This window comes from Pituophis catenifer, unplaced genomic scaffold (assembly GCF_029215685.1).
Source record: "Pituophis catenifer annectens isolate HBS135680 unplaced genomic scaffold, rPitCat1.0.hap2 SCAF_2, whole genome shotgun sequence".
Taxonomy (NCBI): domain Eukaryota; kingdom Metazoa; phylum Chordata; class Lepidosauria; order Squamata; family Colubridae; genus Pituophis; species Pituophis catenifer.
Genome location: NW_027256882.1, coordinates 186,536,038 through 186,560,327, shown reverse-complemented (window position 1 = coordinate 186,560,327; position 24,290 = coordinate 186,536,038). Strand labels below are relative to the sequence as shown.

At 45.8% G+C, this 24,290-nt stretch overlaps 1 protein-coding gene across 2 annotated transcripts in view; it reads right to left on the bottom strand.

The window, feature by feature from the left end:
• Positions 1-24,054, bottom strand: part of M6PR (mannose-6-phosphate receptor, cation dependent) — a 34,550-nt gene extending 10,496 nt beyond the window's left edge. Inside the window, exons 1-5 of one of the 2 annotated variants that reach the window (XM_070935289.1) lie at positions 23,988-24,053; positions 7,958-8,116; positions 2,271-2,437; positions 2,074-2,183; positions 1,441-1,589 (exon numbers count right to left, since the gene is read on the bottom strand). In XM_070935289.1, the coding sequence (XP_070791390.1) occupies positions 1,441-1,589; positions 2,074-2,183; positions 2,271-2,437; positions 7,958-8,116; positions 23,988-24,031 (629 nt within the window). In that variant the 5' untranslated portion in view covers positions 24,032-24,053. Of the gene's footprint in view, positions 1-1,440; positions 1,590-2,073; positions 2,184-2,270; positions 2,438-7,957; positions 8,117-23,987 lie in introns of both variants that reach the window. The other variant, XM_070935290.1, reaches the window with a different exon arrangement.
• Positions 24,055-24,290: the final 236 nt, after the last annotated feature.

Sequence of the window (24,290 nt, the reverse complement as noted above, 5' to 3'; positions counted from 1 at the left end):
GGATGGATATAAAAATAGATGACAATGGGAAGGGATATAATATAGAATAAAAAGGGAAAACTGAATTTGATTAAGATTAGAGATGAGGATGAAGGGTAATATTGGTTTTTTTAAAAAAATAGATGAGGAATAAATATGGCAAAAAGGAAATATAGAAATTGTAAATTTAATTGAAATGACTAAACACTGTTTAAATTTGTGAACTGTCCAAATACTCTGTTCAAAGAAAATACATTGTATGTTTGTATGTGTGTTTCTAACTATTGCTATTTATTCATATTTGTTCTTTTTTATTCTTTAAAGTTTAACAATTCATTCTTTATCTTAATATCTTTATATTTGTTTGGGGTTGACTTTCTTCCCATTCATCTTTTTTATTGTACAGCAATCTTTCTCCTCAAACCTACCACCTCTCTCTTTCCTTTCCTTTCCCCACTCTTCTCCTCCCTACTTCCTCTTCCTTTCTCCTTCTCCTCCTCTTTTCCTCTCTCTCTTACCCTCACTCCTACTCTAATTTCCCTTCCCTTCCTTCATCCCTCTCTATTGCTGTATCCTTTTATGCATATGGACTACTCAGAGGGCTGAAAAAGTTATTTTTTACTGGTCCTCGCACTTTTGACCAGTCCTCAAACTTACGACTGTACTCTCATTTTATGTTTTTGCCCTATCTTGTCACCATGGTGAAGAGAAGCAGTTGTGAAATGAGTGACACGGTTGTTAAGAATGCTACAATGGGCATAAATGATGACCAGTCATAAGTGCGAAGACCGGTCAAAAGTGCGAGGACCTGTCAGAAATCACTTTTTTCAGCCCTCTGGATAGTCCTTTTGTGCACATGGACTACTCAGAGGGCTGAAAAAGTTATTTTTGACTGGTCCTTGCACTTTTGACCAGTTCTCGAATTTACGACTGTCCTCACATTTTACGTTTTTTGCCCTATCTTATCACCATGGTGAAAAGAAGCAGTTGTGAAATGAGTGACATGGTTGTTAAGAATGCTGCACGGGCATAAATGTGAGGATGGTCATAAGTGTGAGGACCAGTCAAAAGTGCGAGGACCTGTCAGAAATGACTTTTTTCAGCCCTCTGAGTAGTCCCTATACACATAGCCATGGCCACCCGGTCACATGACCAGCTAGCCACGCCCACCCAGTCATATGACCTCCAAGCCACGCCCACAGAACAAACGACGCCCACAGAACCGGTAGTAAAAAAAATTAGAACCCACCCCTGGTTGGGGGTCACCACAACATGAGGAACTGTATTAAAGGGTCGCAGCATTAGGAAGGTTAAGAACCACTGACTTAATTAGTTTTATGATGCCAAGTTGCTATTTTAAAATGGTTTGATTTTGAATGCTTTTCCACCCTTAAAATTATGATGGTAAGTTGTTGGAAGCTGTTTAACTCAGAAAAGAACTATTATTTCAAATCAACTTACGTGATTAGCAGTATAGAGCCAATACTGAGATGATGGTGCACATTTTGGTGCAATTCTTCCGGAGGACAAGCCAAGCTGCTCTCTAACTCAAAAACATAGGAACATTGCTTTATCTTCTCCTTCTCTTCTGCCACCATGGTGAAGCCAGTCTGTTTAGAAATGGTAAGAGTCTAATGTCATACTAATCAATGTTCAACTGCCCCCTCCACTCAAGATATTCAGCAACAGGGTGCCCCACAATTTTCACAATCCTATTGTGCCCTGATTCATACACATGGCATGTGGACTGAAACTACCAAGAGGTAGTTCAGCACTATATAGAGAGCTGCAGTTTCCATTTCCCTAGGCTAAGGCATTACTAAAAAGTTCTAATATAGTCTCTATGATTGCCTTTTTCTTACTTAATGCTCTCAATATTATATCTTACAGTACACGCTGTAATTTGATATGTAATATATAATTTTCATATGTAATTTTCATATGAAATGCATAGCCTTTCTTTTCCCAATCAACTTCAGTTCTGATGTTATGTAGCATGTAACCAATACTGCAAATAGTATGGTAACGGCTGAGTTATGTACTAGGTTTTTTTTTAACATAATTCATTTTTACTGTCCCCGTTCTTATACTCACTGCTAATGTTGTTCGGTTGCAGATAATCATTACTAAAGCTTTCCTGTTTTCCTGTGTACAATGTCTATCATAGGGATCGCCACTCTGATATATCAGCATAATCCAGCTAGCTGCCAAATTAGAAATATAAGAGATTCAATGAGGCATGAGTATAATTATAAGGATGCTCAATAGATCTGTTCAAAATTATGTCTTACTTCCATTTGCAAGATGGGTCTCATTGATTCGTCCTATTACTTTTTGTTTGTTGTTTATCTTACTGATCTGCACCAGGCCAGAATTGGTCATATTGCTGAAGACTTCCCGACATATCCTCAGTCTGTAAATGTAGTGGCCCTCATCATTCTTGCTTTCTGTTTCAAAACTGCAAAGAAATGCCAATTTAGAACATATTATATAGAATCAGGACTGAATGTGACCTCAGAGGTCTTCTAGTCCAATCCCCTGCTCAAGATAGGAGCCTTATATATGATTCCAATCAAATTGTTGTCCAGACTATTTTTGAAAACTAGCACCCACATTTACACAGTTTACTCTCATTTATACATTTACAACCACATTTAGACCAATATAGGTCATTCCATATCAAGTGATCTGATTTCAGAAAAGTGCCCAGCTGAACCATTACAGATTTTGATGAAATTTGGTGTGAACATGCACACACATCCCAATGAGCATTGATAGTGTTACGTTTGCCAATGAAATACTTGTGGAGATATAGTCATTTATATGACCCCATACCGCAGCCTTCGACAGTATGACTGAGGTTTCAGCAACTTTGAGACATAATATCTCCGGCAATATTTTGTTGAGAGAAACAAAACTTGGCCATCTTGTAGAACTTCTTGTGCTCTATTAAACAAAATAATAAAAACATTCTCATGTGCGATCTCCATCTAGATAATTTGGAGCAAAGTTGGCCGAAAATGTTTGGCTTCTTACATCTCTAGAAGGAAAGGTATGAGAAACGTGAAACCTTGTGCGTAATAACTTAGCAACACAACGTTGTCGAATATAAAATTTCATTTTCCTACTGCTTTCCAATAGTTCACAAATTGAGTGTAAAGGTGATGGTTTTCGTAAAAATGCCAAAAATAGGGTATTTTTAGCCCGCTTTTACAAAAAAAGACCTGAAAACTGTTAAATCATTCTCATTAGAAAGAAATGTTTCAACCCCCCTAAAAAAATAGGGTTGGTGTTTCATTGCTGACGTTATAAAGCCCTAAAAATAGGGACAAAGTTGAGGACGTTGCTATGGCAGCATCACATGCATTCTATTATTGTTTCATCTTGTTTTATATAGACATCATTACTACTATTATATTGCGTTGGTCCATGGTGACATTGTCACTACCAGTTCAAGCACTTGACCCAGCAACCTCATTGCCATAGGGGGCATGCTTGATAGCCATGCAATACCAGCCAAGGGTGGATTTCTTGGTTCAGGATCCCAAGCCTGTAGTTTGGTTTCTACCTTGTATGGTTTAGCGTTGCTTCTGGGAATTGCTACTGTCGACCTTCAGTTACATCGTCAGGTTGACAGTATCAATTCCCAGAAGCAACACTAAAGAACGTGTGTAAATTCAATAATAAATCATTGGAATTTGGCAGTTCATACAAACAGTACAGACTTTGACTAGGGAACCATATAAGATACCCACTTTAGGCTTGGGAACCTAAGATGAGATGCCCAATTGCCAGCTTGGGAACCGGACAGGGGGGTTTGAAACATGCTCTTTAAATGAGAATGATTTAAGAGTTTCCAGAAGGTCTTTTTTCGTAAAAGCGGGCTGAAAATACCCTATTTTTGGCGTTTTTACAAAAACCATCACCTTTACACTCAATTTGTGAACTTTTGGAAAGCAGTAGTAGAATGAAATTTTATATTCAACAACCTTGTGTTGCTAAGTTATTATGCACAAGGTTTCACATTTCTCATACCTTTCCTTCCAGAGATATAAGAAGCCAAACTTTACCCTTTTTTCACCTCGCAGTCATTTTCGGCCAAATTTGCTCCAAATTATCTAGATGGAGATCACTCATGAGAATGTTTTTATTATTTTGTTTAATAGAGCACAACAAGTTGTACAAGATGGCCAAGTTTTGTTTCCTTCAACAAAATATTGCCCGAGATATTGTGTCTCAAATTTGCTGAAACCTCAGAGTCATACTGTCGAAGGCTGCAGTATAGGGTCATACAAATGACTATATCTCTGCAAGTACTACATCGGCAAATGTAATACTTTATCAATATTCATTGGGGACGTGTGTGCATGTTCACACCAAATTTCATCAAAGTCCGTAATGGTCGAGCTGGGAGCTGCAGACCACTTGACATGGAAGGACCTATATACGAAAATAAAAACAGTAAGAAAGCTAGCAATATTTGCCTGGTATATTTCTTATAATGCTAATTTTATCTTTACCTCTCAAATGAAGGAATAATTAATAGCCAGAATACAATTAACACTGTGAATCAAACTTCATTACAAAAAGAGCATCATCTCTCCTTCTAGATCAAATGAGAAACATGAAATCTTGAACTACAGTGCATTCAGAAAGTATTCAACCCCCTTCACTTTTGTCAATTTTGAACAATGAATCTGCATACAAACGGGAGGTTGAACAACTAGCCTTGTGGTGCAAGGAGAAAAATCTTGAACTAAATGCACTCAAAACCGTAGAAATGGTGGTGGATTTTAGAAGAAAACCTCCTATACTACTACCTCTTTACAATACTAGACAACACAGTATCATCAGTAGTCCTTCAAGTTTCTAGGTTCTATCATATCTCAAGACTTAAAATGGACACCTAACATCAAAAATGTCATCAAAGAAGCTCAACAAAGAATGTTCTTTCTGCGCCAACTCAGAAAGCTCAAACTGCCCAAAGAGCTGCTGATCCAGTTCCACAGAGGAATTATTGAGTCTGTCATCTGCACCTCCATAACTGTCTGGTTTGATTCTGCAACCCAACAAGACAGACACAGACTTCAACAGAAATTAGAACTGCAGACAAAATTGCTACCGTTTCCCCAAAAATAAGACCCTGTCTTATATTTTTTTGAACCCTGAAATAAGCACTTGGCCTTATTGCCATGCGCTCAAAAGCCCGATTGGCCTTATTATCAGGGGATGCCTTATTTTGGGTACCAATCTGCCTTCCATTGAGGATCTGTATACTGCACCAGTCAAAAAGAGGGCTATGAAAATATCTACAGACCCCTCACATCCTGGACATAAATTGTTTCAACTTCTACTCTCAAAACGACGCTATAGAGCACTGCACACCAGAACAACTAGACACAAGGACAGTTTTTTCCCGAATGCCATCAATATGCTTAACAATTAATTCCCACAATACTATCAAATAATTTACTAAGACAGTATTACTATTATTCTTCTCTTCCTTACTAGTATCTATCTCTTTCCACTTACTACTATAACCATGTTTCTTGTATCTTTCAATTTATATTGTTTTTGTTTCCTAGTACAATTTGATAGCTTATTAGTAACCTTGACTATCACTAACTGTTGTATCTTTTTATTCTTGATGAATGTATTTTATTCTCTTTATGTACACTGAGAGCATATACACCAAAGACAAATTCTTTGTGTGTCCAATCACACTTGGCCAATAAAGAATTCTATTCTAGTCTAGTCTAGTCTATTCGATTTGATTTGATTCGATTCTGATTCTACAGTTGTTGAAATTCATTTTTTTCTCATTAATCTACATTCAGTACCTCATAATGACAAAGTGAAAATAGAATTTTAGAAATGTCTGTAAATTTATTAAAAATAAAAAACTGATATATCACATTGGCATAAGTATTCAGACCCTTTGCAACAACACTTGAAACTTAGCTCCCATGCCTCCCATTTCTCCTGATCGTTACCGACATGTTTCTATACCTTGATCAACCTGTGGTAAATGTAATTGATTGGACATGATTTGGAAAAGCACACACTCTATAGAAGGTCTCACAGTTGACAATGTGTTCTGTAACAGAGCAAAAACCATGAGGTCAAAGGAACTGCCTGGAGAGCTCAGAGACAGAATTATTGCAAGGCATAGATCTGGGGAAAGCTACAATAAAATTTCTACTGCACTGAAAGGTCCTAAGAGCACAGCAGCCTCCATAATTCTCAAATGGAAGAAGTTTGGCACAAACAGGACTCTTTCAAGAGCTGGCCACCCAGTCAAACATAGCAATCGGGGGAGAAGGGCTTTAGTAAGAAAAGTGACCAAGAACCCGATGGTCACTCTGACTGAGCTCCAGAGATCCTGTGTGGAGATGGGACAGAATTCCAGAAGAACAACCATTACTGCAGCCCTCCACCCATCTGGGCTTTATGGCAGAGTGGCTAGATGGAAGCCTCTCCTCAGTGCAAAATATATGAAAGCCCACTTAAGAGTTCGCAAAACAGCACCTGAAGGACTCTCGTGTGAAGACTGTGAAGAACAAGATTCTCTGGTCTGATGAAACCAAGATTGAACTCTTTGGCCTCAATTCTAAACATTATGTCTGGAGGAAACCAGGCACCTGTCATCACCTACCCAGTATCATCCCAACAATGAAGCATGGTGGTGGTAGCATCATGCTGTGTGGGTGTTTTTCAGCAGCATGGACTGGGAGACTGGTCAAGGCTGAGGGAAAGTGGAATGTAGCAAAGTACAGGGATATCCTCAATGTAAACCTGGCCCACAGCACTCAGGACCTCAGACTGGGCCAAAGGTTCACTTTCCAACATGACAACAATCCTAAGCACATAGCCAAGACCAGACAGGAGTGGCTTAGCTACAACTTTGTGAATGTCCTAGTGTGGTCCAGCCAGAGCCCAGACTTGAACCCTATTGAACATCTCTGGAGGGACCTAAAAATGGCTGTCCACCAACGGTTGCCATCCAACCTGACTGAGCTTGAGAGGATTTGCAAGAAAGAATGGCAGAAAATCCCTCCTCAATCAAGGTGTGCAATGCTTATCATGTCATACCCAAAAAGACTTGAGGCTGCAATTACTGCCATAGGTACTTCAACAAAGTAGTGAGTAAAGGGTCTGAATACTTATGCCAATGTGATATTTCAATTTTTTCTTTTTAATAAATTTAAAGACATTTCTAAAATTGTTTTCTGTTTTCACTTTGTCATTATGGGGTTCTGAGTGTAGATTAATGAGGAAAAAAATGAATTTCAACAACTGTAGAATCAGGTTGCAACATAACAAAATTACAAAAGTAAAGGGGGTCTGAATATCTTCTGAATGCGCTGTATATTAAAATATAAAATATGTTACTTGCATAAATTTCCTTTAAATATTTTTTTCAGATTTGGTATCTGAGAAGTGTGGAAACACTGAGAAAGGATTAAAATTAGCATGACATGTATATAACACCTAAAGAGGTTACATAAAGAAAGGAGGTTACATAAAGACTCCCAAGAGTCCCTTGGGAGTTGGGCAGCATAGAAATGCGACAAAATAATAAATAAATAAATAAATAAATAAATAAATAAATAAATAAATAAATAAATAAATAAATAAAATAAAATAATAAATAAAATAAAATAAAATAAAATAAAATAATAAATAAATAAATAAATAAATAAATAAATAAATAAATAACCTTTATTTTCAATAGCCTCATGAAAACCAGAATCTTGGGTATGGTGATGTTACAGATTTCTAAAAGCAATTTTTTCCTCAAAGTTGAAATTATGATTAATATCGATCTCTATTAATTAGAGCATTAGAAAGCATTCTACTGGCAATATCAATTCAGCATATTTTCTTACTCACTACAATGCTTTCTACTTCTGTCATTCAAAGGAGCGCAACATTGCCTAGTCTTATTTGTTTGATCTGAAATTTATTGACACTGCACCTTTGATTGAAAAGTGGCTTCAGTCTGTTCATCAATGCTAGTTCTTTTGAGGATTCTTGTTCCCGTTCCCCAAGAAGGTCACACGTCTTTTCTTCTGCCATCGCAGTGATTATAATGGCTAGTATCACAGCATGGGAGAAAGCATGAACCAGGAACATTCTATAAACAGGAATTTACAGAAAGTGAGGAAAATAAGTTTCAAAAAACTATAATATGTCTGTTAATGCTTCTGACACATAAATTCTGAATTAAGCAAACTGTTTCAGCCTTCACAACTCGAAATTAAGAGAAGAATAGGAAAAGAATATGGAGCATTACTGGTCTCATAAAAATAAAGTGGAATGAGATACTTCTGAAACAAAAGGGAAATTACGTTTATGGAATGGAAATTTCAATTGCTGTATGATAGCACTATCCTTGCCACACTTTCCTTAGTGTCCATTATATACTTTCTTTAGTGTCCTTTAATGGAGGGCGGAAAGCCAGATTAATTAGATGGTTCTCTTTCTCAGAAAATCCATACTAACTATCCTCTGCAGGATACCAATGAAGAAAAAATCTGGTCATACCAATTTCAGAAAGTTATTCAGCTGACACTTTGCTAAGTCTCTGTGGTAGAACACTTAGAAAGTTATTTTTTGAAGTAGGTGTAGGAGAAGCTTGAGGTGTCAAAATCTAAGAAACCTGGAGAAAGCTGTAGTGCAGAGAATTTCAAGACAGAAATTGTTTGGACCACTATACTTGTTAGTTGCTGTAATCAGAGTTATATTTTATCCACTGAAACTGAGACTTATTACCATATATTAATGAGGTGCAATTTCTGCAGATCTCCTGTATGATAAAGTAGAGAATGATGGAATGTTTGGCATTAGAAAATTGACCACAATCTGGGATCCTAACCATAGTCACAATCTTATGCTAAGTGGTATTTTACAAAGCATTCTACTGGCATTTCTGTTTTTTGCTCTGCCTTCCATTTTATTGATGGAATCTGTGACTATTAGCTTTGGAAGGCCAGTAAATGAACAATTATTCTGGAGAAGGAAATAAACTGGTACTACTGGAAGACATGGATGCGGTGGCTCAGTGGCTAAGACACTGAGCTTCTCGATCCAAAGGTCAGCAGGGATTCAGTGGTTCGAATCCCTAGTGCCACTTAACGGGGTGAGCTTCCGTTACTTGTCCCAGCTTCTGCCAACCTAGCAGTTCGAAAGCATTTAAAAAATGCAAGTAGAAAAATAGGGACCACCTTTGGTGGGAAGGTAACAGCGTTCCATGTGCCTTTGGCGTTTAGTCATGCCTCCCACGACCACGGAGACATCTTCGCACAGCGCTGGTTCTTCGGTTTTGAAACGGAGATGAGCACCGCCCCCTAGAGTCGGGAATGACTAGCACATATGCATAAGGGGAATCTTTACTTTTACCTTTTACTGGAAGACATATAAAGAAATTAATCTGATAGACCTCTGGATTGTACAAAGCCTTTTAAATTTGTATTTTACAATTTCTCTACAGACAGAGTTCAGAAACGGGAAAAGCCTATGCAATAGATATTCCAATAAAATACACTGTGTGCACAATTATTAGGCAAATGAGTATTTTGACTATATCATTATTTTCATGTATATTTTCCACCTCCAAGCTGTATAAAGCCAAATGCTTAGTGGATATAAGCATATCAGGTGAGATCAAGACCCTTTATCAAGGTGTGCATAATTATTAGGCAGCTTCTTTTCCTCAGGCAAAATGAGCCAAAAAAGGAGATTTAACTGACTCTGAAGTCAAAAATAGTCTTTCAGAGGGATGCAGCACTCTTGAAATTGCTAAGATATTGGGACATGATCACAGAACCATCAAATGTTTTGTTGCAAATAGTCAACAGGGTTGCAAGAAACATGTTGAGAAAAAAAGATGCACATTAACTGCCAAAGATTTGAGAAGAATCAAATGTGAATCAGGTCTATTTTGATTCTGAAGTTCTTCTTTTTGACAGAACTGAGGATTGGTTGGCCACATTCATCTTTCATATAATAATCATACAGAACAGCTCTGGAAACTTCAGACTGTCATTTTTTTTTGTGTGTACTTCAACCAGTTTGATATCTATAGCATACCAGGACACCTATGGATACTATTCTCTGCACTCGACAACTCCTTTTTTCCTAAAGTAATAATTTTTAAAAAATAAAAGCTGAATTTCAAATAAAAAGCCAGCTTCTATCTCTATTCATAAAAATTCTTATAGTTATATAGGCATTCTTAGAAAAAATGCTGCTCACTGCCATTTATAAGTGATTACACTTGAGCAAGAAAAAAAGAGGCAAAATTGGGAGAGGGGTTAGTGGTAGAAAAATGACATATTAATAGTGTAAGGATTGCCTCTTCCTCTAACTTAAGAAGGTGAAAACTCTTGAAACGTAGTATTTCAAAAGGAACCTTTTATTAAGTAGAAGTGACAGCAATGGATTCAAAGCAAGATCTGAATACCCTTAGGCAAGACAAGTAAGATTAAAGCAGTAGAGACCCCTCCCATTAGCCAGAATGCAGATTTTAGCCAATACACAAGTGTGAAGATGTTTTCTTTATCAGCTGCCCTGAGAACTGGATAAGTATGCATTCCCATTGCTATCCTCCGTTATCCTTTAAAGTGAAACAACCTACATGGCCATCATAAGCATTCCCCAAAGGTAAGGAGATCTCAGGGCACTTCGGCACCAGGATATAGGTGTTGACACAGAAAAATGCCAATAAATCGAATCCAGGGGCCCCCTTCTCCCAATTGAATGGCAGTATCACTTTTAGGGATCTGACAAATAGTTTCCTTATGGATAATGTTTTCATTTCAAAACACTCATCACAGCCACTACTTTGCAAACAAACATCACTGATGGCTCTCAAAATTCCACAAGTACTCTCTTCACGCACAACAGCTAAAAATTTGTATTGGGATTTTAAAATATGAATTGTCTGTCCATTAACAATGCAAAAATGTATTTGCAAGTCTGATAACCTTCAATTTGGCCACATGGTGGAGAATAGTAGCAGTTACAACCCTATGCAGAACGCATCACAAAGGTCTAATTGCATCTTTAAAAACCCTGCTTAAATCTGTGTATGTACACATTCTGCTTAAAGAAAATAAATATATGCAACAACTGAGGCAATCAACACAGACTACAATTGGCCAAGCAGGAACAAGCCTGGGATTCCTTAGTCCAGGGATCCTCAAACTACGGCCCGCGGGCCAGATATGGCCTGAAGCAATTCGAGCCCACGCTGCACCATGAGGCTGCCCTTCCCACATAACCCTGCCCACCCCCCGGCCCCTGACCTTTGGCCAAGCAGACTTAATTGGTGGGCAGCTGTGGTGAGCAGAGTGGTGCGAGCCCAGTGGGCTGCGACTGGAAGGTTAGGCCAATTGTAGAGGAGGGAAATCTGCTCCGGGCCCACTGTGCTAGGCGAGGCTCAGCTGCCTTTTGTTGCTCTGGGCTGGGCAGCAGTTCGGTTTTCCCAGCTGGCCATGACCCCTGATCCCCACCTCCCCTTTCTCCCATGGCTGGTGATAGAGAGGAAGGTGAGCCATTGTCGTTCATTCCTCCCCCAGCCCAGACTCTCCGCAGCTGCTGGGCCTCACCTGCTGCAGCTGCCAGTACTCAGGGAGCACGAGGCTGCGCTGCCTGCATTGCTCCTCTGCCAGCTGACTTCCCCGCTGGACCACGCCCTTCGGCTGAGTGAAGCCTTACTTTCGTGGGCAGCTGCTGTGACCAGAGCTTTGCGAGCCTCATGGGCTGGAACTGGAAAGTAAGGCCAACAGCGGGGGAGGGAAATCCGCTCTGGACCCACCGTGCAAGGCTGAAGGGCACCCTCAGGGGGGTTGTGGACAGCAAGCCTCAGCCACCTTTCGGGCCTGCCTCTTGGCTTCCGTGGGGCCTCCAGGTGCCCGCCGCACTCTCGCCTTCCCCTCCACCTCGGGCCCCGCATCCAGCCCACGACCAGGAGATGTGTCACCCAGTGCAGTGCTCTTCCTTGAGGGCTGCCTGTTCACCCATCCACCAGCTGGACTGGTCTGGAAGCAGCACATCCTTGACCTCCTCCCGCCTAGCTGCTGGCTCCTTGACAGGAGCAGAGCCTGCTGGTTGGAGCAAGGGAAACTGCAGTGCTGGGCTGCCACAGCTGCAAGTGCCAAGGCATAGCTAGAATTGGAAGAAAAGGCTGTGTGGCTGTGGCAGAAAGAACCGGAGCAACACCCGGCAGTTTGGTTGGGAAGGCGCGAGCGAGGCAGCAGCTGCTCTCACCAGTAATTGAGCCCACCACGCCAATTTTCTTGGCACTCGCAGCCGCAGCAGCCTAGCACTGCAGTTCCCCTCGCTCCAACCAGCAGCCTCTGCTCGCATCAAGGAGCCGACGGCTGGGCGGGAGGAGGACAAGGACATGCGCAAGGTGACACGCTGCTTCCAGGCCAGTTTGGGGAGCGACCCAAGAGCCACACAGGAACAGCTCACCCAAAAGAACTAAGGCAAAGCCTTGCAGCTTTTATCTGCTGGCTGGCCTCTGGGTAAGGCCCCTCCTCCTCCTCCTCCCCACTTCCAGCAGTGTACTGTTTTTCCAAACACCCAGGCCAGGCAGCAATTCCCAGGGAGGCGCCCCGATCAAGGAGGCTCAGGCTTATCCTGGGGCTTGCATAAACCGCTCCCACACCTTTCAAAATAGCCATCCAGCACTTCCCTTGGGCGCCGAAGGCCAGCAAATGGCTCTTCTGAAAAGCGGGGGGGGAGAGGCAGGCACGCCGGCGGAGACAGGCTTTGGTTGCTCGTTCTGCTGCGACCCCAAACGACTGGCCTTGGCTGTCCCTCACAGGCGCTCTGTCCACCGGGGGAACCAAAGTGGCAAAATGCCGCCTTCTACTGGCCCTGCATCCCTGGGCGGAGCTCCAGGCAGAGGGGATTGCTTTGGCCCTAGGCTGGAGCAGTGAGAAGGCAATGGCATGAAGGGAAGCCACGTGGCCTAGCTGTTGCAACCTGCAAGAAAATAACCATTTTTGGTGCCACCGGCATGATGGGCCTGCCCATCCTGGTGCAAGCCCTGGAGGCGGATGAGTCGGGGAGGGGGCATCAACCTGGGGGGCAGAACAGGGGGGACCTGTGAAGGGGCTGCGAAAGGATGCGTTTGGGATGCGGCCGCTTCCCTGGAGAAAGTGGCGCAGCTGCTGACAATTTGGGGGGGGGCGAGTACCAAAGGAGCAGCTCCTCGCATTGTGGCTGCTGCAATGAATATGAGAAGCCCAACCAATATTTTGAGCATGGTTAACATCTCCAGCCTAATTTTATTTATTTATTTATTTATTTTAATTTGTATACCGCCCTTCTCCAACAGGACTCAGGGCGGTGAACAGCCAGAATAAAACAGAACATACAAAATTTAAAAAACAATTTAAAATAATTAAATATTTTTGGCTTCAATTTAAGACAAACCCAATTAAAATCAATTTAAAATTAACTAAAACTATGGGGTCAAGCCAGCCCAGCTAGGTGAAATAAATACGTTTTTAGGGCCCGACGAAAAGTCCGGAGGTCTGGTATTGTATGTATCTCTGGGGGGAGGTTGTTCCCCCACTGTTTGGTGGACCGTCAGGGTGCCGTCCACCCCACTGTTTGGTGGACGGCACCCTGAGGAGGCCCTTTGTGCGAGCGTACTGGTCGGTGGGAGGCTATTGGAGGCAGAAAGCGGTCTCGTAAATACCCCGGCCCTAAGCCGTGGAGCGCTTTAAAGGTGGTCACCAACACCTTGAAGCGCACCCGGAAGACCATCGGGAGCCAGTGCAGCTCGCGCAGGAGAGGTGTCACATGGGAGCGCCCCGTCGCTCCCATAATCCCCCATGCGGCCACATTCTAGACCAGCTGGAGCTTCCGGGTGCACCCCAGGGGGAGCTCCATGTAGAAAGCATTGCAGTAGTCCAGGCGGGAGGTGACGAGTGCCTGATTGACCGTGTGTAGGGAGTCCCGATCTAGAAAGGGACGCAACTGGCATATCAGGCGAACCTGATGAAAAATCCTCCCTGTCACAGCCATCAAGTGCTCTTCTAAAGACAGCCGTGCATCCAGGAGGACGCCCAAATTGTGAGCCCTCTCTGTGGGGGCCAGTGATTCGCCCCCAATAGCCAGCGATGGCACCAGCTGGCTATATCGGGACGCCAGAAGCCACAGCCACTTGGTCTTGGAAGGGTTGAGTCGGAGCCTGTTTCTCCCCATCCAGGCCTACACAGCCTCCAGGCACTGGGACATCACTTCAAGGGCATCATTGGGGTGGCCTGGGGTGGAGATGTACAGCTGGGTGTCGTCAGCGTACTGATGGAACTCCACCCCGAAGCAACGGATGATCTCACCCAGCGGCTTTACATAAATGTTGAACAGAAGGGGCGAGAGGACCGACCCTTGTGGCACCCCACAAGCAAGGCGCCTCGGGGTCGACCGCTGCCCCCGTCAACACAGATTGCGACCGGTCAGAGAGGTAGGAGGAGAACCACCGCAGAACGGTGCCCCCCAGCCCCAGCCCCTTCAACCGGTGCAACATGATACCATGGTTGATGGTATCAAAAGCCGCTGAGAGATCTAACAGGACCAGGATAGAGGAGCAACCCCTATCCCGAGCCCTCCAGAGATCATCCACCAACGTGACCAATGCCGTTTCCGTGCTGTACCCAGGCCGGAAGCCGGACTGGAGCGGGTCTAGATAGACAACTTCATCCAGGTACTGGGGAAGCTGCTGCGCTACCACACTCTCAACAACCTTCGCAATGAAGCGAAGGTTGGAGACTGGACGATAGTTAGCCAAAACAGCTGGATCCAGAGAGGGCTTCTTGAGGAGGGGCCTCACAACCGCTTCTTTCAAAGTGGCCGGCAGGACCCCCTCACTCAGAGAAGCGTTAACAATCCTCTGGAGCCAGCCTCGTGTAACCTCCCGGGAAGCCAGTACCAACCAGGAGGGACACGGGTCCAATAAACATGTGGTCGTGTTCAGCCGTCCCAGGATCCTGTCCATGTCCTCGGGAGCCACAGGATCGAACTCCTCCCAGATAACGCTCTCAAGACCTGCCTCAGTCATCCCGTCCAGACATACCCAGTCAGAGGCCAGCCCTTCCCGAATCTGAGCGATCTTGTCATGCAGATACTGCACAAAATCTTCAGCTCGACCCTGCAAGGGGTCATCCTGCGCTCCCAGATGGAGGAGGGAGCGGGTCACCCTAAATAGGGTGGCTGGGCAATTATCTGATGACGCGATAAGAGCAGCAAAATAGCTGGATTTCGCCGCTTTTATCACCACTAGGTAGGTCTTAATATAAGACCTCACCAGTGTTTGGTCGGATTCGAAGCGGCTGGTCCTCCAACTGCTCTCTAGGCGTCTTTTCCGGCGCTTCATCTCCCTCAGCTCCTCGGAGAACCAAGGAGCTAGGTGAGTTCGGTGCCGGGTCAGAGGCCGCAAAGGCACGACGCGGTCCAAGGCCCCGGCGGCCGCACTATCCCAGGCAGCCACCAGGTCTTCAGCCGAGTCATGAACCAGAATCTCAGGGAATGGCCCAAGCTCCATCTGGAACCTATCAGGATCCATCAGGCGCCTGGTCGGTCCCGGTCCCGCCTCCCTGCAGTGGGGTGCAGCGGTTAGAAAGTCCAGTCGAAGGAGCGAGTGGTCAGACCATGACAAGGGTGACTATATCCCCTGTATCAAGGCCACTCAACCACTGACCAGAGACAAAAACTAAGTCCAGAGTGTGTCCACCCATGTGAGTGGGGTCATGAATTAACTGAGTAAGGTCCATGGCCGTCATGGAAGCCATGAACTCTCGAGCCACCTCAGACGTTTCACCGATGGATGGCAGGTTGAAATCCCCCATGATTACAAGTCTGGGGGTATCAACCGCCACCTCGGCTATGACGTTGAGCAGCTCGGGCAGGGCCGTTGCCACGTGGCAGGGAGCCAGGTACATGATCAACAAGCCCATCTGTACTCCACGGCCCCACTTCACAAAAAGGGACTCACATCCGGCTATCTGTGGAACAGTGGTCTCCCTCGGATCCAGACCTTCCTTTATGATAACCGCCAACCCCCCCGCCCGTACCCTGAGCCCTCGGCTGATGAAATTTATTTATTTATTTATTTATTTATTTATTATATTTCTATACCGCCTTTCTCCCGTAGGACTCAAGGCGGTGTACAGTCAAGAAAAATATAGACACACAAACATCATAAAATTGCTAATTAAAATTATTACTTAGTTTGGTCAATTAAATAAAACCCAGAATTAGATAACATTTAAAAAATCATTCACATGTCTGTATGTTTAGCCCTGCCTGTTGGAACATCAGGGACTTGAGGGCACAGCGGAAAGCACAGAGATCAGGGATATTCCGTATCTCCGGGGGCAGTTCATTCCAAAGGGTTGGAGCCCCCACAGAGAAGGCCCTCCCTCTGGGAGTCGCCAGTCGACATAATTTGACTGACGGTACCCTGAGTAGTCCCTCCCTGTGAGAACGAACTGGTCGGTGGGAGGCTATTGGTGGCAAAAGACGGTCTCGTAGGTACCCAGGTCCTAAGCCATGGAGCGCTTTAAAGGTGATAACTAACACCTTGAATCGCACCCGGAAGACCGCCGGGAACCAGTGCAGCTCGCGTAGGAGAGGTGTTACATGGGCGTAACGAGCTGCACCCATAATCACCCGTGCGGCTACGTTCTGGACCAGTTGGAGCCTCCGGGTGCTTTTCAAGGGGAGCCCCATGTAGAGAGCATTACAGTAGTCCATACGGGAGGTAACTAGGGCATGAGTGACCGTGCGCAAGGCATCCTGATCCAGAAAGGGACGCAACTGGCGGATCAGGCGAACCTGATAAAAGGCACCCCTGGCCACGTCCGTCAAATGATCTTCTAAAGATAACCGTGAATCCAGGAGGACACCCAAGTTGCGGGCCCTCTCTGTGGGGAGCAAGATCTCATCCCCTATTGTCAGTGATGGTACCAGCTGACTATACCGGGACGCCAGAAGCCACAGCCACTCGGTCTTGGAGGGGTTGAGTCTGAGCTTGTTTCTCCCCATCCAGATCCCCACGGCCTCCAGGCAACGGGACATCACAGCAAGGGCATCATTGGGGTGGTCTGGGGTGGAGATGTATAGCTGTGTGTCATCAGCATACTGATGAACACTCACCCCAAAACCACGGATGATCTCGCCTAGCGGTTTTACATAAATGTTGAACAGAAGGGGTGAGAGGACTGACCCTTGCGGCACCCCACAAATAAGGTGCCTCGAGGTCGACCTCTGCCCCCCTGCCAACACAAACTGCGAACGGTCAGAGAGGAAGGAGGAGAACCACCGAAGCACGGTTCCCCCTATTCCTAACCCCTCCAGCCGGTGCAGTAAGATACCATGGTCGATGGTATCAAAAGCCGCTGAGAGATCTAATAGGACCAGGATAGAGGAGCAACCTCTGTCCCGAGCCCTCCAGAGATCATCCACCAATGCGACCAATGCCGTTTCCGTGCTGTATCGTGACCTGAAGCCCGACTGGAACGGATCCAGATAGACAACTTCATCCAGGTATCGGGGTAGTTGTCGCGCCACCACACTCTCAACAACCTTCGCAACAAAGCGAAGATTGGAGACTGGACGATAATTTGATAATATAGCCGGGTCCAGGGAAGGCTTCTTGAGGAGGGGCTTCACAACCGCCTCTTTCAAGGCGGCGGGAAAGACACCCTCACTCAGAGAAGCATTTATAATCCCCTGGAGCCAGCCTCGTGTAACCTCCCGGGAGGCCAGTACCAACCAGGAGGGACACGGGTCCAATAAACATGTGGCAGCGTTAAGCTTGCCCAGAATCCTGTCCACGTCCTCAGGAGCCACAGAGTCAAACTCTTCCCAGATAACGCTCTCAAGACCTGCCCCCGTCTCCTCCCCTGGATCTACCCAATCGGAGTCCAGGCCTTCCCGAATCTGAGCGACTTTATCATGCAGGAATTGTACAAAATCCTCAGCCCGACCCTTTAAGGGATCTTCCCGTACCCCCACCTGAAGTAGGGAGCGGGTCACCCTAAACAGCGCAGCTGGGCGGTTCTCTGCAGATGCAATAAGAGCGGAGAAGTAGCTAGACTTCGCCGCTCTTATCGCCACTAGGTAGGTCTTAATATAAGATCTCACCTGTGTTCGGTCAGATTCAGATTGGCTTGTCCTCCAATCGCTCTCCAGGCGTCTTTTCCGACTCTTCATCTCTCTCAGCTCCTCGGAAAACCAAGGAGCTAGACGAGATCGGCATCGGGTCAGAGGCCGCAAAGGCACGACGCGGTCCAAGGCCCCAGTAGCCGCCCTATCCCAGGCAACCACCAGGTCCTCAGTCGAGTCGTGAGCCAGAGTCTCAGGAAATGGCCCAAGCTCCATCAGGAACCTTTCGGGGTCCATCAGGCGCCTGGGACGGAACCATTTGGTTGGTTCCGTCTCCCTGCGGTGGGTGGAAGTGACTTGAAAGTCCATGTGAAGGAGAGAATGATCAGACCATGACAAGGGCTTGATGTCTATATCCCCTATTCTTAGATCATTCAGCCACTGATCAGAGACAAAAATCAAGTCCAGAGTGTGATTCCCCAAGTGGGTGGGGCCTTGAACTACCTGGGTCAGGTCCATGGCCGTCATGGAAGCCATGAACTCCCGAGCCGTCTCCGACATCTCACCAGCAGATGGCAGGTTAAAATCCCCCATAACAATAAATCTGGGGGTTTCCACCGCCACCCCGGCTATAATGTCGAGCAGCTTAGGCAGGACCGCTGTTACGTGGCAGGGAGCCAGGTACGCAATCAGTAGGCCCATCTGAATCCCCTGACCCCACTTCACAAGGAGGGACTCACATCCAGCTATCTGAGGAACAGTGGCCTCCCTCGGGCAAAGACTTTCTCTAATGATTGCTGCCACTCCCCCACCCCTTCCCTGAGTCCTTGGCTGATGGAATGCACGAAAACCTGGCGGGCACATTTCCACAAGGGGAACTCCTCCCTCCTGGCCTAACCAGGTCTCTGTAATCCCTGCCAGGTCAGCAACCCCCTCTGAAATAAGATCATGAATGAGGGGGGCTTTATTTACCACTGACCTGGCATTACATAACATCAGCCGTAGACCCAGGGTCTGAGACTCTGAACAACCCGGGAAACGAGCAGTGCTTTGGGGGTCGGAGTGGGCAATTGCTCGTAAACATCGAGTGTGCACTACCGAAACATAATATGGCCCCCTGCAGCCATCATATCTGCCCCTCCCACTTACTATACTAATGCCCATCGCTTCATCCCCCTGCATCCTTGTCAAATTTCTGTCCCCATCCTCCCCACCATGATTATCAGACCCATTACCCCTTTCAGTGGATTTATGGATCCCCCCAGATCCATTCCCACAATCCCTCTCAGAACCCCTTAAAATAGAACTTAAAGATTTATCTAAAAAACCCCAAAGCCATCGGTTTTTTGCAAACCACCTCTCAGGGTTCCAAAACCCGTCCTCAAGGGCGGCCCTTGATAACTGAGAGGGCCAGACATGCGAGAGGGGGGAATCTCACAGTGCAAGGAGCTCCGCAGTTGAATACATCAAATATAGGAGCGAGTTGAAGGAGATGAAGGATCATTTTCTTCTAAGAGTGTTAGAGATAGTTAAGACAGGTAATTTAAAATAAGGGAGGAAATAGATGTAAAAGGGAGACCAGTATGTTACAAATGTCAATACATCGGAACATCATCGCCCTCTCACGACGATGGGAAGTCTTGTGGTTGTAGTAAGTCCATCCAAAGGAGGTGGGGGTAGAGGTCTCAAAGGGTCGTCCTCTCACAGCGACCAAACCATTTGAAACAAACAAAGAGAAGGTGGTCTATCTCCCCATAATCCAAGATTCTCGATGTCTGTATCTCCTCCAGTCCTGATACCAGCGATGGCCGAGGATTAGATCAAAAAAGTAAGGCAGAGCCACTGGACAAAGTATTTAGGGTTAAATAATCAGGGTAATCTTGGGGGAATAGGTGGTAAATAAAGCTGCAGATCGATCTAAGATTGCAAGTTAACGCTGAGTGGTCGTAATAGATCTAGATCTGATAAAGGAGAGAGGGACAGTTGAGGGGGAGAGTAAGTCATCATCTCCAGATTGTAATCCTCAGTCCCTATCCATCACCTTGCTCAGGCTACTTAGTTCAATTAGTTTAATAAGTCCTCAGAGTTTCAAGAAAGAGGAGTGCAACAGATCCCTAGAGGTTGAAGGGATCCTAGCATTTACAGCCTTTGCAGCATTGCCCTCTCCTCTATTAACAACGAGGGCTTCCTTGCAGCCTCCTGGTGTTGCCGTCGCCGTCGCTGCCATTAGCGCCATTCCCCTCGCCATTGTGGTAACCCCCCTTGCCATAGACATCATCGCCGCCGTGTTGCTACATGCAGCGCCTATTAGCCCAGGCATCATTATCAACACCCTATCCGGAGTCGCTGTTGCCACTGTCTCGCCAACCATTTCATCAGCTGTATTAGACTCAGTGGTTGACCCGGTCATGACAGCCAGGCTTTGATGTTGATATCCTCCCCACTGCCCTCAGTCTTTTTACTGACAAACAGCTGATCTTCGGGCTCGGCTTGGATTTTATCCTTGGGCTCCATCCACAGCTCTATTGAGCCGAAAATACCTCAGCTTGCTGGGAGGGGGGTCTGTGGATGGTTAATTGACCCCCACACTCTTGAAAATGTCGAAACATCTCCCTCCTAGCCTCGGAGTTTCAGCTCTGAGCTACCATTTTGTTTTGCAACTGTCAACGGAAATTCCGGAAATGCATGGAAGCCTGGTGGGCACATATCCACGAGGGGAACTCCCCCCTCCTGGCCCAACCAGGTCTCCGTAATGCCTGCCAGGTCTGCTTCCCCCTCCTGAATAAGATCATGGATGAGGGGGGCTTTATTAACAACGGACCTGGCATTGCACAACATCAGCCGAAGGCTCAGGCCCTGAGAATCTGGACAGCCTGGGGAACGAGAAAAGCATTGGGGACCGGAGTGCGCAATTGCTCTAAGATAGCGAGTGCGCATTCCCCAAACATAATGTGGCCCCCGGCTTCTGCCATATCTGCCCCTCCCACTCACTATGTTGATGGAACAGCCCTCCCTAAGTTGAACTCCAACCCCCTCCCCGACCTCCGGTTCTACATCCCTAGTGTCGCAGCCCTCCGCAGAGGCTGGTCTTGAACCCGGTGGATTTCCCCCAAAACCCACCCTAATCCCCCCCGAACCCCTTAAAATTTTTGTTAAAAACCCATTTTAAAACCCACTTTAAAAAACCCTCAAACTCTTCTTTGCTGCATGCCATCTCTCGGGGCTCCAAAGCCCGTCATCAAGATAGGCCCTCGATAACGAAGAGGGCCAAACCTGCGAGAGGGGGGAATCTCGCAGAGCACGGAGTTCATTCACCGAATACATCTGGACATCAAGGGGAGGTAATGACCCATGACCAATAACCAGGGGGCAATTTTGATGTTATCACAGTCAGAAGGGGTGAAATGAACTAATGAGTTCTCTGTTAACACTCACCACACCTATCAATTTACCAACTCCAGTTACTGCACCAGTGAACATCGCACATCCAGTCACTATCACTTCACCAATGAATCTCCCAACACCAATGACATTAGCTGGCCCTTTAAATATTGCCATGAGACCTATGGAAAGCATGCTTTTCCTTCCCTAGGCATTGCCAACCTCTTCCCCAAGTAAAAAAAAAAACTAGAGCAAAAACTTCAATGCAGTACAGTATTAAAAAGAATAGAAAAGTGGGCTGCTGTGTATTGTTTAATGGATTGCTAAATTGGCAAAATGGACAGCTAAATTGGCCACGCCCACCCAGCCAGTCCGGCCCCCCAAAAGTTTGAGGGACTGTGAATTGGCCCCGTTTAAAAAATTTGAGGACCCCTACCTTAGACAGTTTAATAAAAGTGCTGATTTACCACCAGCCTATCAGGTACTTTGAGCCGAGGGCACAGTGGCATAAGGAAACAATTAACTTAGTAGCCATCCATTAACACCCTAATTAACTGAGGTTTCCTTGTTCTTAGTGTAGTTTTACTATGAAGAAAAATATGACCAAATGTGAAAGAAATACTTCAAGGCTAAATGCTCTGCAATACCATCTCCAAATACTTGGGGTGGCATATTGCACCTTTTCTTTCAGAATGAGAGACATGCTTTGTACTATATGACAGGGGTCCCCAACCTTTTGGACCTCAGGGACCACCAAGTTCATAATTTTAAATTTCGCCGATCACTAATACGAATCCAGCGTGCCGCTTGCTGAAGCACCTGGACTCCCAGTGACGGGATGGGGTCCTTCAGGCACTCTCCCTCCTCTCTCTCTCTCTCCCCCTCTTTCTTTCTCTTTCCCCCCTCTTTCTCTCTCTCCCTCCCCCACTCTCTCATTCTGATTCTCTTTCATTGTCTCTCCCTCATTCTGATTCTCTCTTTCTGTCTCATTCTCTCATTCTGTCTCTTTCTCTCTCTCTCTCATTCTCTTTCATTCTTTCTCTCTCTTTCATTCTTTCTCTCTGTCTCATTCTGATTCTCTCTTTCTCTCATTCTCTCTTTCATTCTTTGTCTCTCTCTCTCTCTCTCTCATTCTCTCTCATCTCATGGGCCAGCCAGCGTCTTGGGGCTCAGAGGAAGTCAAGCATCTCCCTGAGTGACCGAGGTGCACGGAGCACCAACAAGGGCCGGAAGAAGTGTGGGACCGAAGCACTACTTGAACTTGCGCGGCATGAGCATTCACCTTGGTATATTTGCGCCAGCCGGTGGTGCAAGGCAGCCCTCATCTCCTGCCGCTTCGGACTCGGAGCGGTAAACAATGTCTGGTTCGAGCAGCAGCCGGATTTTGCTCTCCATTGCAGACACCAGATTGGCTCCCTGCAAGCTCTCATCTCTCGAGGAGCCCGACCAAAGTTTCCAGCGGTGCTTCAGGGAGCGCTCCTCGAGAGACGAGAGGTTGCAGGGGGCCGATCTGGCGTCCGCAATGGAGAGCAAAACCCGGCTGCTCCTCGAACCAGACGTTGTTTACCGCTCCGAGTCCCAAGCAGCAGGAAACGAGGGCTGCTTTGCGCCACTGGCTGGCGCAAATATACCGAGGCAGAATGCTGTTGCCGTGCAAATGAAAGTAGTGCTTCGCCATCACAAACACCGCTTCTTCCCGCTTGTGCCGCCCCTCCCCCACCGCCACAACAGCACCATTCATTCCAGACAGTGAGGGCTCCTTTTTCCATATTGCACCACCTGCAAAAATGCAAAAATACGAAAATTTCTCCGCGGACCACCAAAATTTTCTTGCACACCACCAGTGGTCCGTGGACCACCGGTTGGTGACCACTGCTATATTAAATGTGTTGTCTCAGAAGTTTGCCCTTCCTAATTTTGTTGCTTTAAGGCCAAACTGAATGCAATCTGACAACAATATAAACATTACTGGGGTTTCTGCCTCTTCATAGCAGCTGGTATATTGCTAGTATGTAGCAATATACCAGCTCTTTCCTCCTTGGTGGCTTACAATATAGGTTGGGATATTCCATGTGACATGTAAAATACCTGGCTACATCCACCTTCTCCGGCTCGACAACCAAACTATCAAACCGCCCAATGGTCAACTACTTTAGAAAGCATATTAGCTCCTTCATGAAAGCATGCCACTTTGTGCGACTCATTTAACGTGAAGCCCGTAACAGAAATAACAGCGCAAGTTTCAGAGCTATCCTAAACAGCAGAAACGAAGCGCCTGCAAAGGCAGCAGAAAACAAACAACAACGCTCGTCCATTTTGCAAAGCAAAAAGTCAAGCGGAGGAAGGAGTTGTCTGTGGCTGTCTAATACATTAAGACTCCCGTCTAATGCCGATACCACATCCTACTACTTCTTCGGGTAATAGCCCCGAATCTCTCACGGAACCCTGTAACATTTCATACTCCAAAACGGTACTTCCACCCTAGCCGTTCGCTACGGTACCTGGCGAAGAAATCGAAAAACAGCGAGGCACAACCTACGCTCATCCTCTGAGGCGCTCTGAATACCGGAACCAATGTAACGGGGGAGAAGGAGTAACCATCGTCCCTGCGAGAGGATTGGCTCCTACCAACAATTTTCTCTAATCAGAGAAAATATACTCCCGGATGGTCCGCCTACGAGTCTTTCTCGCCCAATAAAAAGTGAAGATGACCCATTTTGTAGACGGTGCTCTGCCTTCAGTCACCTGATAGCGCTGTGCTCTAATGAAAAAGAGGTAAAAGAATCTATGTCATTATCCATCAC